General features: G+C 37.3%; 4 protein-coding genes across 4 annotated transcripts; 2 read left to right on the top strand and 2 right to left on the bottom strand.

Moving 5' to 3' along the window:
- Positions 1–316: 316 nt before the first annotated feature.
- On the top strand, positions 317–2,440 carry mrpl48 (mitochondrial ribosomal protein L48). The gene is made up of 8 exons (XM_079599820.1): positions 317–525; positions 705–757; positions 842–873; positions 1,338–1,420; positions 1,507–1,676; positions 1,865–1,967; positions 2,086–2,175; positions 2,309–2,440. Exons 1-8 carry the CDS (start codon positions 505–507, stop codon positions 2,384–2,386), a joined length of 630 nt encoding a protein of 209 aa, XP_079455946.1. The 5' UTR covers positions 317–504; the 3' UTR covers positions 2,387–2,440.
- A 261-nt stretch (positions 2,441–2,701) lies between these two features.
- dnajb13 (DnaJ heat shock protein family (Hsp40) member B13) lies at positions 2,702–4,875 on the top strand. Its single transcript, XM_079599814.1, has 8 exons — positions 2,702–2,892; positions 3,037–3,140; positions 3,370–3,531; positions 3,685–3,842; positions 3,927–4,040; positions 4,130–4,243; positions 4,447–4,523; positions 4,639–4,875. Exons 1-8 carry the CDS (start codon positions 2,825–2,827, stop codon positions 4,808–4,810), a joined length of 969 nt encoding a protein of 322 aa, XP_079455940.1. The 5' UTR covers positions 2,702–2,824; the 3' UTR covers positions 4,811–4,875.
- Position 4,876: 1 nt separating this feature from the next.
- Positions 4,877–9,128, bottom strand: ucp2 (uncoupling protein 2). Its single transcript, XM_079599818.1, has 8 exons — positions 8,033–9,128; positions 7,768–7,906; positions 7,145–7,375; positions 6,578–6,791; positions 6,250–6,444; positions 5,492–5,593; positions 5,236–5,416; positions 4,877–5,148 (listed from the first exon to the last, which is right to left on the bottom strand). Exons 3-8 carry the CDS (start codon positions 7,268–7,270, stop codon positions 5,037–5,039), a joined length of 930 nt encoding a protein of 309 aa, XP_079455944.1. The 5' UTR covers positions 7,271–7,375; positions 7,768–7,906; positions 8,033–9,128; the 3' UTR covers positions 4,877–5,036.
- A 476-nt stretch (positions 9,129–9,604) lies between these two features.
- ucp3 (uncoupling protein 3) lies at positions 9,605–12,797 on the bottom strand. The gene is made up of 8 exons (XM_079599819.1): positions 12,661–12,797; positions 12,355–12,484; positions 12,052–12,245; positions 11,453–11,660; positions 11,180–11,377; positions 10,440–10,541; positions 10,184–10,364; positions 9,605–10,074 (listed from the first exon to the last, which is right to left on the bottom strand). The coding sequence occupies exons 3-8, from the start codon at positions 12,175–12,177 to the stop codon at positions 9,960–9,962; spliced, it is 930 nt and encodes a 309-aa protein (XP_079455945.1). The 5' UTR covers positions 12,178–12,245; positions 12,355–12,484; positions 12,661–12,797; the 3' UTR covers positions 9,605–9,959.
- Between the last annotated feature and the right edge of the window lie 1,860 nt (positions 12,798–14,657).

Here is a 14,657-nt window from a genome sequence, read left to right on the forward strand (position 1 = left end):
GAGACTCTTCCAGAATTAAATATTCTAATACTTTATACAATTATATTTAGATGTAATGCTATATAGTAATATTACAGTACTGCTTACTTTCTTTGCCAGTGGTTATTTATGATTATTTCAATAGCTAGTATAGAACAGTTTTGTGAGTGCTGTCTTTTGTTTTGTAAATAATATTTTGTTTATTTATTTATTTTCAAGTTAATATTTTATAATGTTGTTTTCTAAGCCTAATGATAATTAATTACTGAATGCTAAACTAAATAAATCATGCTGATTTTTAACTGCATTAGTACATTAATGCATTTTAACTGCACGTGACATGACCAGCATCAGACGCTGTCGCTCCAGCAGGAGGCAGCAATGTGCGGAACGAGCGTAAATTCATCCTGCGGGAATCCGTGAAGAAGATCGGGCACAGTACATGCGCTTACCTGACTGATATTTTACGCGTTTGACTGCTTGTTTTAAAACGTTATTACTGGATTATTATATCAACGTGAAACAATGAACACTTTCCTGAATAAGGTGTAGTATTTAGAGAATGGCATCTTAATTGTCAATTTGTTGCAGTAATGTATGTTGTTGACATGCCAAGGTCGTAGAGGAAGAGCAGAACTGAGTTCTGTACATTTACATGAATGATTTCAGTATTTTCCAAACATTTGTTTTAATCCTTTTTGATTTGTGTCATTCTTTTGCATCAGGTTTTTCTTCTTCGGAACACACGGGCGCTGGTGTGTGCAGCATCATCGGTCCAGTAAGTGACTGACACACACACACATACACACATATAGTGGTATATTATTAAAACTAATCATTGACTTTTCTCTTAATGTCACAGAAGTCAAGTGGTAACTACACAGATGCCTTTGGGTAAGAGCAATAAATCTGTTGTTCTCTGTTTAATTTTAATTTATGTATTTGTGTTTGATGCAGTCATGGATACAAATTATTTTATGAATAAGTAAAGAATAAAATTAATAATTAAACCAATGAATGTTTAAATAAATGTGTAAGTAATAATCAGCGTTTAGTAAAGACAAAGTAACATTAAACCAGTCTGAGATTTGATATATGTTCAGATCAGATAAGGAATGGCTACACGTTAATCATGTCAAAAATATCCTTTCTAAGAATCAGCTCTGGCCTCATGGTATTACATTCTGCACGAGTAACTAACTAAACATTGTGGTTTTAACACACTAAAAGCTGAAAGAGCCAAATAAGCATTTTCATTATGACTAGTCCTTATGATAATCTTATTTATTTATTTATTATTATACACCAGTGTTCACATTTAATTGTTAACTGATAGTAATCAAATGTTTTTCTTTTAGGTGTTTTGCTGACTAACAGGCAGTATAGATCAATGCCCACACATGGTATTGGAAGATACAGACATCTTCTTCCAAAAGTATCGGTAAGACCTAGTTTTGTGTACATCATCATCAGTATAAAAAGTTTTCACTGCCAGTTAATAGAATATGCTAAATTATTTTCATTCAGCCAAAGAAGAAGAAGGACAAAATTCAGGCAAAGGCGATCAAAGCAGCGACGGCCACGGAGTTTGGCGTGTTTAATGTGTGTGTTTCCGGTTATGACATGACTCTAGTGGAACATTATTCCCAGTACATCCACAATCTCTGCAGTCACTTGGACATCAAAGTCGATGAATGGTGGGAATATTTATACTATTATGTTTTATCACTTTGCACACAAACCAAGACATAGGCTATTCTTAAAATCATGTTGATTTTAATCTAAAATGTGTCATGATTAACAATACATCATTTAACATTCTGTGAATTATTGTAAGGTAACAGTAAAAAGAATCTTAAGGACTCCCCCTTTTTGTGTTTTAAAGCTTTGCCCTGCCCACGAAAAGCACAGAGGTCATGATGATGCAGGAGCAAAGCACAAAGATGTATGTAGATGGAGTCCTGAAAACCCATGAGCGTGTTGTTCAGGTAGAGTGAATGCAACATGTGGTTGGTTGTGTGAATAAATGATCTAATTTTATGATTGCGTGTAATTATGATAGGTGTCCTGTAGCCTATAACTGATTAATTGGTGTTGTGCGTTTAGATCAGTGAAATGAAGGCAACACTTTTTCCCATACTTGCGGAAGTTCTTCTGAAGAACCAGCCGGAGGGAGTGCAACTCTGTGTAAAGCAGGTCTGAAAATTAAATTTTATAATCATTGAAATTGATACTGCTCTTATATTAATATGTCTGGCTGCCTTTATGAAACTACTTTCAACTGTTATGGGCTTCATTTGTGTTGTTGTTGTGTGTGTTTGTTTTTCAGCACAAAGAAGCAGATTATCAAGCCCGGTTCAAAACAAGACCTGAGCTTGAGGGGCTCATTGCAAAAATTAATAATTAATGTATTATTAAAAATGTTTTTTTCATATGAAATAAAGTGTGTTTTTCCATGACAGACATTTTCTACCTGGTGTGTGCTGTAATTAATAAACTATCTCATGATTGTTTTCCATATAGTCATTTTTGTCTTGACCTGTCTTTAAAAGTTGATGTGAATGCACTGGAGTATGAGGAGAGTTTAAATTCATCCTCAATGTGACTGCTGTACTGTTGTTGACAGTATCAGAATATTTTTTATCTCTGGGATTAAATAATTCTGCAGCTGTTTAATGAAAGGCTGGATTACCCAGAATTCCGTTCTCTGTTTCCATAACAACCTCTTGACAACAGTAAACTAATGTTCATTCTTACTGACCAAATTCCGGTTTGCATTTGTGCCCTGCTACGTTTAAAGTGTAAATATTAGATACATTAGGAAAGTTAGATAAACAGTTAGGCGATGGGTAGAGATTATTACGCTATTTTGGAAATAAACCGCAACGCCACTGATGCTGACATAAAGAAGGCGTAAGTTACGTTTTGTTTTCTAAGTAGTTTTGTAAATGTATATAAATTCAATTAAAAGCAGATAAAATAGTCAACAATGTGGTTAACGTTCATTTTGAGGAATCATTTGCTAGCAGCAGATTGTTTTTATTCCGGTATAATCAGGTATCGGCGGCTCGCGCTGAAGCATCATCCGCGCAGCAGCAGCCACGCGCGCGCCGCCGAGCGCTTCACATTGCTCGCGGAAGCATTTGACGTGCTGAGCGACCGTGAGTTCACTAGACAAACTCATATACATCCACAAAATACAAAAAAAAAACACCTTGCAACAGCACTTGAATATTCGACATAAAGTTAATAAACGTTTTTTATATTATATTACAAATATATGCTCCTGCCACTGTAGGCTATTGTGTAAGGAAAACTACACTAGTTAAGTTGAGCCCTCATTTTGTTGTTTCCTGGTAAGTTGGTGATGGCCTTTCTCATGCAATGCAGCTCGTAAAAAGGCCACTTATGATAAGTTTGGAGAGGAGGGTTTAAAAGGAGGAATCCCATCTGGGCTGGGAGCGAATGGCGCCTGGTCATCAGGATACGTCTACCATGGAAATGCAGATGAAACATTCCGACAGTTTTTCGGAGGAGATAATCCTTTTGCAGGTAATTTATTTATGTATGCATTTTTGTTTTTGAATTTGTATGATTTTAATTTACATTTCAAGAGACAACATGGTTCAACCAATCTTCATACTGCCATGTTTTGAAGAACCCATAAGCTCTGATTAGTAATATCTGCGTACTCATCCTCCATAGATTTCTTCACTGGTGATGGCAGTGAGGTCAACACGGCTTTTCAGAGCTTGCGTGGGCAAAAAGAAAAGTTACAGGATCCACCAATAGAGAGAGACCTTCATCTTGCATTGGAGGACCTTTATTATGGATGCACTAAAAAAATTAAGATATCCCGTAGGGTAAGTTCTGCAAACAAGGGTAAAGATAAAAATCATATGGACTCGTGAGAAATTAATTTCAGCAAAGAGACATGTTTGATACAGGTCATGAATGAGGATGGACACACATCCAGCATCAGAGACAAAATTTTAACCTTCAATGTAAAAGCAGGATGGAACGAAGGGACACGGATCACGTTTCCAAAAGAGGGAGACCAGGCATGACAGAACACGTTTTTATCACAATTTTGGTTTGTCTTGGTTGAAATAGATATTGGTAATCACAGAATTTATTTTTTTCTTCACAGGGACCAAACAACATCCCAGCAGATATTGTGTTCATCATACGCCAAAAGCATCACCCGCGCTTTGTCCGCCAAAATGATGATCTGTACTACACGGCAAATATTTCTCTTGAGAAGGTGAGAAACATGTTTTAGCAGATTTAAATACACGTTTTCACACAAAGATCATGACCAGAGAGGCTTTCCATCTTTTTGGTCTTGTTTTCATGCTGAACATGTGATGGTGTCTCAATTGGACTGACATATTGAAAAGTTCCACTAAATGTCAATTTAAGTTTCATGAATCTAACTTTGTCTTTGAATATATGGCAACTCTACAGGCTTTGACTGGTTTCTCAGTAGAAGTGGAGACACTAGATGGCAGACTTCTCAACATCCCCATTAATGAGATTGTGCAGTGAGTAAAATATTTCTCTTTTTTAACATGCACATGTTTATGCGTTACTTAGCAGAACTTCTAAACAATGTTTCATATTTAAGATGGTTTAATTTTTATTTATTTGTACCCACAGCCCTCAGTACACCAAGATTGTGACCGAGGAGGGAATGCCACTAGCCAACAGCCCATCCAAGAGAGGCGACCTGATCATTCGCTTCGTTACACATTTCCCAGAGAAGCTCTCGGCTGAAAAGAAACAGCTTCTAAAACAAGCCCTTTCATCAAAACTAATACAGAATTCTTAAAGTCCAGTCAGTCATTAGAAATGTTGATACTGAAGATTAAACAAAACAGATTCAAACAGGTGTTGGTTTGTTTTTAATTGCCAAATTTTATTTCACATATTCCAAAAGAACCATGTAAAAGCCAAAGATCAAGTTTAATAGACGTAAACAATGCACACAGAAAATCTAAAGTTAAGAGAAAGTTAGAATCACATCAGCAAAGCTCAACTAATGGCATTCTATGCTCTTAAAGAGTGACCAAGTTTTGGCGAGCTTCCATCAGGGCCCGTTTCAGCTGTTCATAGGTGACAAACATAACCACGTTCCAGGAGCCCAGCCTCAGAAACGATGGCATGAATCTAAAGAAGAAAGAAAAAAATTACGTCAATTCTACATTAATTCTCCAATCATTACATTGAAGCTGTAAGTTGGTCAAGAAAACCGACCCTTTGTAAAACGCCTTTGGTCCCTCTTTAGTGAGCATGGCTACAGCACAGTTGAGGGCACTGCTGTACCGGCCCTGGGCGGAGTTCATGTATCTTGTCTTCACAACATCAACAGGAGAAGCAATAACTGTGGTGCAGAAACCAGCTCCAAATGCAGATGTGAAGTGGCAGGGAAGATCGTCTGTGAAGAGCAGCTATAAATATTTCGTCTTAGTTTAACTCAAGTTTGCAATACTTTTTTGCAGCCTCATCTTACCAGTCATCACCGATGATTTTATAAGTGCATCTTTGATGAGGTCATAGGTCACCAGCTCAGTGCAGTTTACAATGGCATTGCGGGTGATGTTTGGGCCAGTTCCTTTAAAATTATAGAAAGGGTACTTTAAATTAGAAAAGGAGAGAATAAAAGTTAACAAAATGTACAGTAAATTGCATAATACATTTAGTTTATGCACTTTAAGTACAAAATATTTGTATTATTATATTACTTATAAATACATTTTAAAAAGTTATAAACGTAACTAAGAAACTTAAAAAAAACCCCATTACATTATTAGTAGTAATATAAAACTGCATTGCAATATTTTTCATAGATTTCAAAAGTATTATTAGTAGTGATAATAGTATAATAGAATTAAAATAATTTATAGAAGTATAAAATAAAGTAATAAATTAGATAAATTGTTAAATTAAAATTGTTAAATTAATTAAAAAAGTAATACATTATTAGTAGTAAAATAATAAACTATGCATTAAAATGACAAATGTTGTATTAATTTAAATGTATAATATTTATAAAAAGGGCAATTAATAAATGTTAATAATAATGAAGTGTTTATTAATAAAAAATATAAAACAAACAAATACGAATGTAGCTTTAATAATGACTTTTTTATTTGTGATTACATTTATATAAAGAATGTCATTAATAAACATTTATATAAAAAAAACAATGAGCATATATATAAAATATTTTTTTTAACAACATTGACTTAAGTGGTCCTCCACACTCACCTTTCCACAAACCACGAAACCCTTCTTCCTTTGCAATGGTCCGGTATGCATCCATAGTGCCATGGTAACGTTTATTGGCCCCGGTGCTGATCTGAGCCTGAAACCGTACCTTCACCACATCTGTGGGTTGGGCCAAAGCCACTGCCATGGCTCCAGTCGTGCAGCCGGCCATCAACCTACTGCCAATCCCGATGTCTAATAAAGGAAAATGCATTGAAATGGGGTTAATATGAGAGGTCTAGCATTTAAAAAAAAAAAAAAAAAAAAAAAAAAAAAAGTTTCCAATTATCTCTGCATACAAGCATGATAGCACATAGAATTAACTTACGATCTGAGCCTTTGGTGTAGAACTGCTTGACGGAATCATAGAGGCCAATGCGTACAGAGGCAAAGCTCATCTGACGCTGCAGTCCCGCAACCAAACCGTTGTAGAGACTGCGTGGCCCCTCAACTCGGACCATGGTGCTGATCGTGCCAAACACTCCACGATATTGCACCGGACCATGGCCTGTGTTCGCAGGACCTTTGGTCTCCCCTTGAATCTGTACAGAACAAAAGGTGGATGGAGAAACTTTACAGAATCACAGGGGAGGGAAGCAGCATCTTCAGGTTAAAAGGGTCCACAGTGATCCTGGGGCAGCAAGGACAATCATCAAGGCCTGGACCTGCTTACGTTGCTAGTGTAAAAAGAGTCAAAAGAAATATAGAGCTGACATCAGTATGGGTGTGACTTTAAACCATCCACCTGAAAGGAAAGATTAGTTTGTTTTTGTTGCTGCAAGTCGACCTGGATTGAGTCTTCACACGTGTCTGTTGTCTCCAGACTCAACCGCTGGCTCAGCTGTCACTCAAGCAAAGTTGTCATTTAAACAAGTTCCACACAACAAAGACTCACCTGAAGTCTAACTTTTGCGGTGTCCAGTGGAAATGTGAAAAGGTCCGCAATGCAGGCTGCGGTTCCCGCACCAATAAACTTCACAGTGGCTGTAGGAGGCACATCACCAGCTCTGAATCCAACCATGTTTAATTGAAGTCAGAATCACGGGAAGTCGGGAACGTAAAAGATGACACGGAATGTGTTGAAAACTAATGAAGTGAACACAAGATAGGTGGACTCCACCCTAACCTGGATAAGGAAGAGACAATGATTCACTCTTTTTAAAGCTCGTGGCATTCATGTAATGTTTTTTTAATAAGGCTTACGCAAACTTAAACCATTTTCATTGGAACACATTTTATTAATGAATTAACTTTTTAAGCCATTTGGAGTGAGACGACGGTCAACAGACAAGAACATCATGTTCTTTCTGACATGCTAATCTATAAAATGACGTCATCATCCTGTTTGCATCTGACTGCGTGGGGGTTTTGTTGACTTTCTACCACACAAAGGAACTTCAACAAAGGAATTGCGGACACGCACAAAGTGCGAGATTATATAATGGTTACGCGATATTAAATAAACGATATCAACTTTATTGGCTAAAACAAAAGAATAAACGCTATTGGAAAACTTACCGGTTTGGATGAGAACTTCAAGATTCTCTAAAAGCATCTCTTTGGTTGAAATTACGTTCAACTTGAATTTTGTTGCCGTGTTCTTCCATAAAGAAACGTTTATAACCCGTACAAATAAAAAACATACTCCAAAACAAGTCTGAAAGACAAAAACTCCGTATTACATACGTTAACTTACAGCTCAGCATCACTTCAAATAAACACAAAATAATTTCGCTAGTAGAGGAGAAAGTCTATTCGTAGTATGCAAGTTAACAATACTCACCTTGTATAAATGTATAAAGTGTCTATGAATAAAAGTGTTTACTGGGGGGGGAAACAACTCCTTCGGAAAGAAAACAGTTAAAACCCACAGGTGCTCTGCTCTGTTCCGAACGCCGCAGCGAGCCTTTTAAACTCCTTCGAGGAAGTCACGTGACACACGTGACGCGTCATTCGGCATATACGGTACGTAGTTAACGCCTCTTCTGGCTTTACTGATAAACACCTATTTCCAACGTTCATCTTTCATTGTTTTCGAGCAGTTTACCAGCATACGACTGAATATGCATATGAACAATGTTTTAAATACCAGGTAAATTCTGCTAAACTTTCACTTAAAAAACAACGGACAGGCGTCACGCTACTTTTAAATACACCGGGGTTTGTTGTCACAAGGGCTTTATCTCAGTAACTGAGCTGTCGAGTCAAAATACTATTATGCAGTTGTGCATTTGCTCTTGTTTAAATGTGTCGAATGTTACTTTAAAGTGTGTTTAAAATGTTACTTTAAATGTTACAAGTTAGATGTTGGTGTTTCATCCTAATTGTTTTCGGAATGTAAACTTAGTCCAGTGACAACATGCAAATACTTTAAAGTATGTACACATGAAATTGACTTGCAAAAACAAATCTATCCTGAGAAATATTCCCCCTTAATTAAGAATAAAAGTGTGACAACTAGCCCCAGAACCATGTGAATGAAACGCTGAGTCATTCTGAATCATTATGCGATGCAGTTGCACATATGTTACTCATAAAAGAGCACTTTCAGTTCTCCCTTTTTTCAAGACACATCCCCTGGATTTGCCTTTTCACATAAATTGGTATTATTTGGTATTAAGTTAGCTTTTATTATCAGTTTCATGTAAAGAATTCATTAATATCCTCATAGCCTAACCGAAAGCATCTTAACTACATACTTTATTACACACTGAACTCCCTCTCACCATTATCGAACAAAAAACTGCAGGTTAAGTTTCATTGAGGTATGTTATTATCGCGGACTATGTTGAAGAAAGTTCAACTTAAACGCAAAACAAAATAATTGTGTTCACCTGAGACATGAGTTAAAACCCGCAGTGACACGTGCTTCATGAACTGCACTCTGTTGCTTATTATTGTGCGACTATCAGGCCTGATCTCAGGTCAATTCAAGGGTCACATACACAGCAGTCTTCAGAGAGCATCAGGCATCTCTTCTGTCACACATGATCCATGTCTTCCTTTTTTGTCACCCACTTCACAGATTTGCATTTGTCTTCTGATTGTTAATTGGGCAAATGCACTTCCTCTTTCCCTCGAGTGAACTTCACAGCTCCGTTCTAATGACGATTTTGTTTGTCTTTTATAGGTCAGCACGAGAGCTCGGAAAAGCAGTTTGTAGACACTTTCTGATCCTTTGTCTGTCATGTGAAAGCCATTTGTGATGTGCTCTCTGTTGATTTGATCATTGAACCTGATTAAATGACTCTTGGGTTCAGGGGAGTCAAATGCATGTGATCTAAATGAGTTGTATGTTCATAGTTTGATACTTAAAACAGTTTTGACCTTGTATCCAAAAAAATAGGTATATCATTAAAAAAAACTTTATTTTCCAATAATGTACAGTTTACAATTTATAGTATAAATATTCATTCAGTTATTAAAGCTATGGACCCGTTTTCATGACATTTTAAAAGCGCATACATAAACAGTAAACTATATGCTAATACCACCTCTCTCAGTGTACCATGACACTGAAACTAAGACAAAATATGCACATTCTGCTTCATCAGCCATGCATCTCGTGATTTTTGGTGACTCATCTTTCATTTTTGATGAGCTTGACCTTTGGCCTTAAAAAGTTGCAGCATTTTTTCAGTGATAAGACTTAACCGTGAATCCCTCTGTTCTCTGATCTCTCTGCATCAGAAGATACTGACAATGTCCATTCAGAAAGGGGACTCCCATGAGTGCTGCATTTTAGTCATACATCTCTTGATTTGCTCGTAGGAGACGAACATCACAATGTTCCAGGATCCCAGGCGCAGGAAGGAGGGCACGAAGCTGTTGGGGAAGATGAAGATGTCACATTCATGGTACTGAAAATAAGAATGTGTGCATTGTTCTGTGTAAATAACACATCATGATTGGTTCACACCATGTTTTTTCTTACCCCTTATAGAAAGCTTTTGGTCCCTCTTTGGTTAGCATAGTGAGGGCACAGTTAAGTGCACTGCGGTACTGGCCTGTAGATGAGTTCATGAAGCGGGTCTTGACCACATCTACTGGAGACGCCACAATCGTGGTGCAGAAGCCAGCGCCGAATGCAGCAGTAAAGTGGCACGGTAGGTTATCTAAACAGGGCAAACATGTTAGACAACAAGTACATCAAAATTACCATGATGAAAGCATATTCATATGTAGCATACCTGTCATGAGGTCGTATTGTAATATGAGTTCCTTGATGATGTCGTAAGTAACCAGCTCTGCGCAGTTCACGATCGCGTTCCTTGTGATGTTTGGCATGCAGCCTAAAATAGAGAAAAACATGCATGTTTATCTCCACTAGAATACACGCACTTAGAATGGCATGTGAAAGGGATAGTGCATTGAAAAAGGACAATTGTGTCATAATTTACTCACCCTTATGTCGTTTCAAGCCTGTATGACTTTATTACTTCTGCAGGACCAAAAAGAAGATATTTTGTCTCAGTGTATTTTTATCCATACAATGAAATTCAGTGGCGTCCAATGTTTTATACAGTGCAATTTTAGTATTATTTTAGTATTTATCAATAATTTGTATTTTTTACATTTTCAGTTTTCATTTTGATTTAGTAATTTTGTTATGTGCTTTTGTCATTTTTATTACTTTTCAAATTTAATTAGCTTTAATTTCATTTAATTTTTAGTTTTAGCTGTTGTAATTTTAAGTACTTTTTAAGTGTAAGTTAAAAAAAAAATCTAATATTTATGTTTGATTTAATTTTTAGCTATAGGTAACAATAAAACACTGGTTTGGACCCCATAAACTCACATTGTGTGGAGAAAAACAACGGAAGCATTCTTCAAAATAACTTCTTTGTTCCCAAGAAATTCAAACAGGTTTGGAATGAAACGAGGGTGAGTAAATGATGATAGGATTTTTTCGGGTGAACTTTTTTCTCACCTTTCCATAGCCCTCGAATACCCTCATCGCGGGCGATAGTCCGATATGCATCCATTGTGCCGTTGTATCTTTTTAATCCATCAGACTGACGCACTTGAGCCTGGAAACGCACTTTTACGACATCTGTGGGCTGTGCAAAAGTGACAGCCATGGCCCCGGTGGTGCTGCCAGCCAGCAGGCGAGTCACAATGCTCGCATCTGAGAAGAAAAGAGCAGTGTTAGTCGGTCTATAATCATTTCTGTCTCTATTTAAACGAACAGTCTGATACTCACTCTCAGATCCTTTGGAGTAGAATTGCTTCATGGAGTCATAAAGACCGATACGAACAGATGCGAAGCTCATCTGACGTTGTAGTCCTGCCACCAGGCCATTGTACAGACTCCTTGCGCCCTCTGTACGCACCATAGTGGTGATGGTGCCAAATACTCCACGATATTTCACCACGGCTGATCCTGATGTAGCTATAGACTCTCCCTGGATCTGAAATCAGATGTACTGATGAAAGCGATGACAGATGGATATTTGTTGATTGTTACTGGCACATAAAGTAAATGCAACTCTTAATGTAACTCTTGCCCCCGGTTTCACAGACAAGGCTTAAGCCTATAGTCCCAGACTAAAATGCATGTTTGAGCTGGTTTAACTGAAAGCAACTGGCATATCTTAAAATATATCAGTCGCATTGTTTTGTCTCAAGATGCTCATCAGTAATGTTTTTTTCTAAGGCACTTTATAAAAGCTACTTAACTGTTTAAATTACGTAATTGAACTAAGGTCTAATTCCGGCTTAATCTAAGCCCTGTTTATGAAACCGGGCCTTAATGTATAAAAATATATATACTTTATGCAATGCTTTTTAATAAGTCCTCACCTGAAGTCTCACTTTTGCTGTGTCCAGGGGGAAAGTGATCAGGTCAGCAAAACATGCTGCCGTACCGGCTCCAAAAAACTTCACAGTGGCAGTTGGTGGCAGATCGGTAGGTTTTATTACAACCATTTTTCTGTGCTTCTGACAGCAGCAAGAGAATTTAACTTTCTTTTACAGTGCTACTTGTGTTTCCCTACCTGAGGGAGAATAAGCAGAAGCAGACCAAACGTAGTTAAGATACATCACCTCAAATGATTGTTGATTCAGATTAAAGAATTCTAAATAAACATTTAAGCTTCAATTTACCTCAGCTGATTCACGATCAAGTTTCTTCCAAAAGGATATCTCTCTTGTCTTTTGTTTTAAATGTTTCAACACATTTGGCCATAAAAAATTGTGGCTCAATGTCCCAAAGCAGCATTCCAGCAGCACAAAGCTACAAAGAAACATTTAGGATCAATACCCATCATATGTTTATTGGTTGTTATAGAAAAAGCCTGACTGTAATCTCAATATCTCTCATTACTTCAGCTCTGGGTACCCAGAAACTATAAATATAAATTAGCATACAATATTGTGTGAAATATAAGAAAATACAGTGTGCTCACCAACCTTGCGGTAATATGAAATTGTTAGTCCAAATTGTACTGACAGAAAGCAGAATTATTATTTCCATTCGTGGGTTAATCCAGCGAGTGTGTTTTCCACCTGAGTATGATGGAAACGGCCTGTCAAACTCTGAATTTATAGGCGCATGTGCCGGTTGCAGCCAGTCCCACCATGTATTCCTTTCATCACACGACTCTAATTTTAACTTTGTGTGGTGGGACAATGTGTACACTTGTTTACTAGTTAGTAGTTTACCGATAGGGCTGTTGTCTGTTCTCCATATTAAAGGTACACACATCATATATGTGTGTGTGTATGTATTCAATTATATAAATTGCATGTAATATTATTAAATTATGAGAATTGCAGATTGTTATTAATTTTAATTTTATTTTACTTTTCTTGTGCATGTCCATTTAAAATGATTAATTTGATTGTTTATTGTTTTTCATAAAGATAGATGACATGGGCCTCAGTCATGTGTTGCTGTACCATCGCTTTGTCACCTTTCCCCCACTTCCCAAAACACCTCTGGAGGAATTTTGCACTGTAATCTAAGTGTGATCTCATTGGCTGCTGAGATTGCCAGGGATATATGTTCATCCTATTAGAGAGGGGCTTGTCAGTTTGCACTTAGGGATCATTTTCATTTCTGCTCTTTACAGAGAAGGGATCAGTGTTTCAAGTAATGTTGCCATCAGTTTATTAAAAACACAATGGTTTTTCCATCCACTTTTTTCTTTGCCGGATAAAGAGAGAGCAGCGCCTTTATGTAAATATGCCTGACATCCGTGTTAGAGGAAAACAATATGTACCAAGATGCTGCTCCGCCCCAAACTTGTTAAAGTTGTATAAGCTGTTCGGGGAACGCCACTCTATACAGCCAATCTGTGCATGTCTCAGGGAAGGGAGTGAATGTGTGCATCTGCTAACAGTAAATCAGGAACCCCTGTATTCCGGGTGAATGTGGATCAGGTCTAGACATGATCATATTGCATAAAAAAATATATTTTTTTTAAATTGAACTTAAAATAGTTTATGATAACATGACAATAATTTATTATTATTTGGCTGCTAGGTAAATGCAGTGACGTGACAGTGGCATTATCATGTTTCAATAAATGGTGAGACATATTTGCCGTCTTAAAGCTGCAGTAGGTGGAAGATCAGAGGAAAAATAAAGGCATCACAACCCTGTTTGTGTGAGTACATGAGATCAGGACATTCAAAGTGCTGCGTTATGATATTTGAAAATGAAATCTGAACTGCCGCAACCTGCTGCTGTTTGCTAGTACCAGCATTCCCACCAGGAATGTGTGACGAATGATCTCAATGGGTTTGCATCACTGGCTAAGGCATGTGCTTTGCCCCTTTGTAAACCTTGATCACTGGCTAAACAACATTGTTATATTCTTACCTTCTGTATTTTCACGATTTGTTTGTGTGTGTGTGTGTTTAGACTCTTGAATCACTTGCGCCCTTTTCTGCTTTGTTTGGTCTGTAATCTTGATGCCTATGCCTCTGCTGTCTGCATCCAGCTAGAACCAGTTTCTTCAACGTACCCTGTGATCTTTCAGATTCTGAAAGAGGTAAACAAACCCCCGTGTCCTACCATACACACTCAGAACGCCCACTAGTGAAAGCAGATACATCCACGACTGACGCAGACGCAGACATGAATTCATGCCTACCATAGACAGCTGCCACTGAGACCTGCCTTGTGTATTAATACATATTTCCTCTGAAAGGAACAGGCACATCTATAAATATTCTCCCTGCATTGAAACAAAAGTCAGTAGGGCACTATGGAAAGGCAAGTATCTCATCAAAACTCCATGTGTGGTCATTTATGCCCACAAAAAGTGTTTGGACACATAAAATGTCTGAATGGTAGATAAAATATCAAATCAAGTGGCATCAAGCTCTTTTCTTCTAATTGAATTTGCAATGACTTTAACCATCGATTTCCTAAGTTTGACAACCATAAAATATCCAAATAC

This window comes from Phoxinus phoxinus (genome assembly GCF_949152265.1).
Source record: "Phoxinus phoxinus genome assembly, chromosome: 23".
In the NCBI taxonomy this organism is placed as follows: domain Eukaryota; kingdom Metazoa; phylum Chordata; class Actinopteri; order Cypriniformes; family Leuciscidae; genus Phoxinus; species Phoxinus phoxinus.

Coding starts and splice junctions, on each gene's coding strand:
- mrpl48 (XM_079599820.1), top strand. CDS start 505: ATGAACACTTTCCTGAATAAG. Junction 1,677..1,864: donor GACATCAAAGTCGATGAATG/GTGGGAATATTT, acceptor TGTGTTTTAAAG/CTTTGCCCTGCCCACGAAAA. Junction 1,968..2,085: donor CCCATGAGCGTGTTGTTCAG/GTAGAGTGAATG, acceptor TTGTGCGTTTAG/ATCAGTGAAATGAAGGCAAC.
- dnajb13 (XM_079599814.1), top strand. CDS start 2,825: ATGGGTAGAGATTATTACGCTATTTTGGAAATAAACCGCAACGCCACT. Junction 3,141..3,369: donor ATTTGACGTGCTGAGCGACC/GTGAGTTCACTA, acceptor CATGCAATGCAG/CTCGTAAAAAGGCCACTTAT. Junction 4,244..4,446: donor CAAATATTTCTCTTGAGAAG/GTGAGAAACATG, acceptor GCAACTCTACAG/GCTTTGACTGGTTTCTCAGT.
- ucp3 (XM_079599819.1), bottom strand. CDS start 12,177: ATGGTTGTAATAAAACCTACCGATCTGCCACCAACTGCCACTGTGAAG. Junction 10,365..10,439: donor ACAATACGACCTCATGACAG/GTATGCTACATA, acceptor TGCCCTGTTTAG/ATAACCTACCGTGCCACTTT. Junction 10,075..10,183: donor CCAAAAGCTTTCTATAAGGG/GTAAGAAAAAAC, acceptor CTTCCCCAACAG/CTTCGTGCCCTCCTTCCTGC.
- ucp2 (XM_079599818.1), bottom strand. CDS start 7,270: ATGGTTGGATTCAGAGCTGGTGATGTGCCTCCTACAGCCACTGTGAAG. Junction 5,417..5,491: donor AAAATCATCGGTGATGACTG/GTAAGATGAGGC, acceptor TGCTCTTCACAG/ACGATCTTCCCTGCCACTTC. Junction 5,149..5,235: donor CCAAAGGCGTTTTACAAAGG/GTCGGTTTTCTT, acceptor TTTCTTCTTTAG/ATTCATGCCATCGTTTCTGA.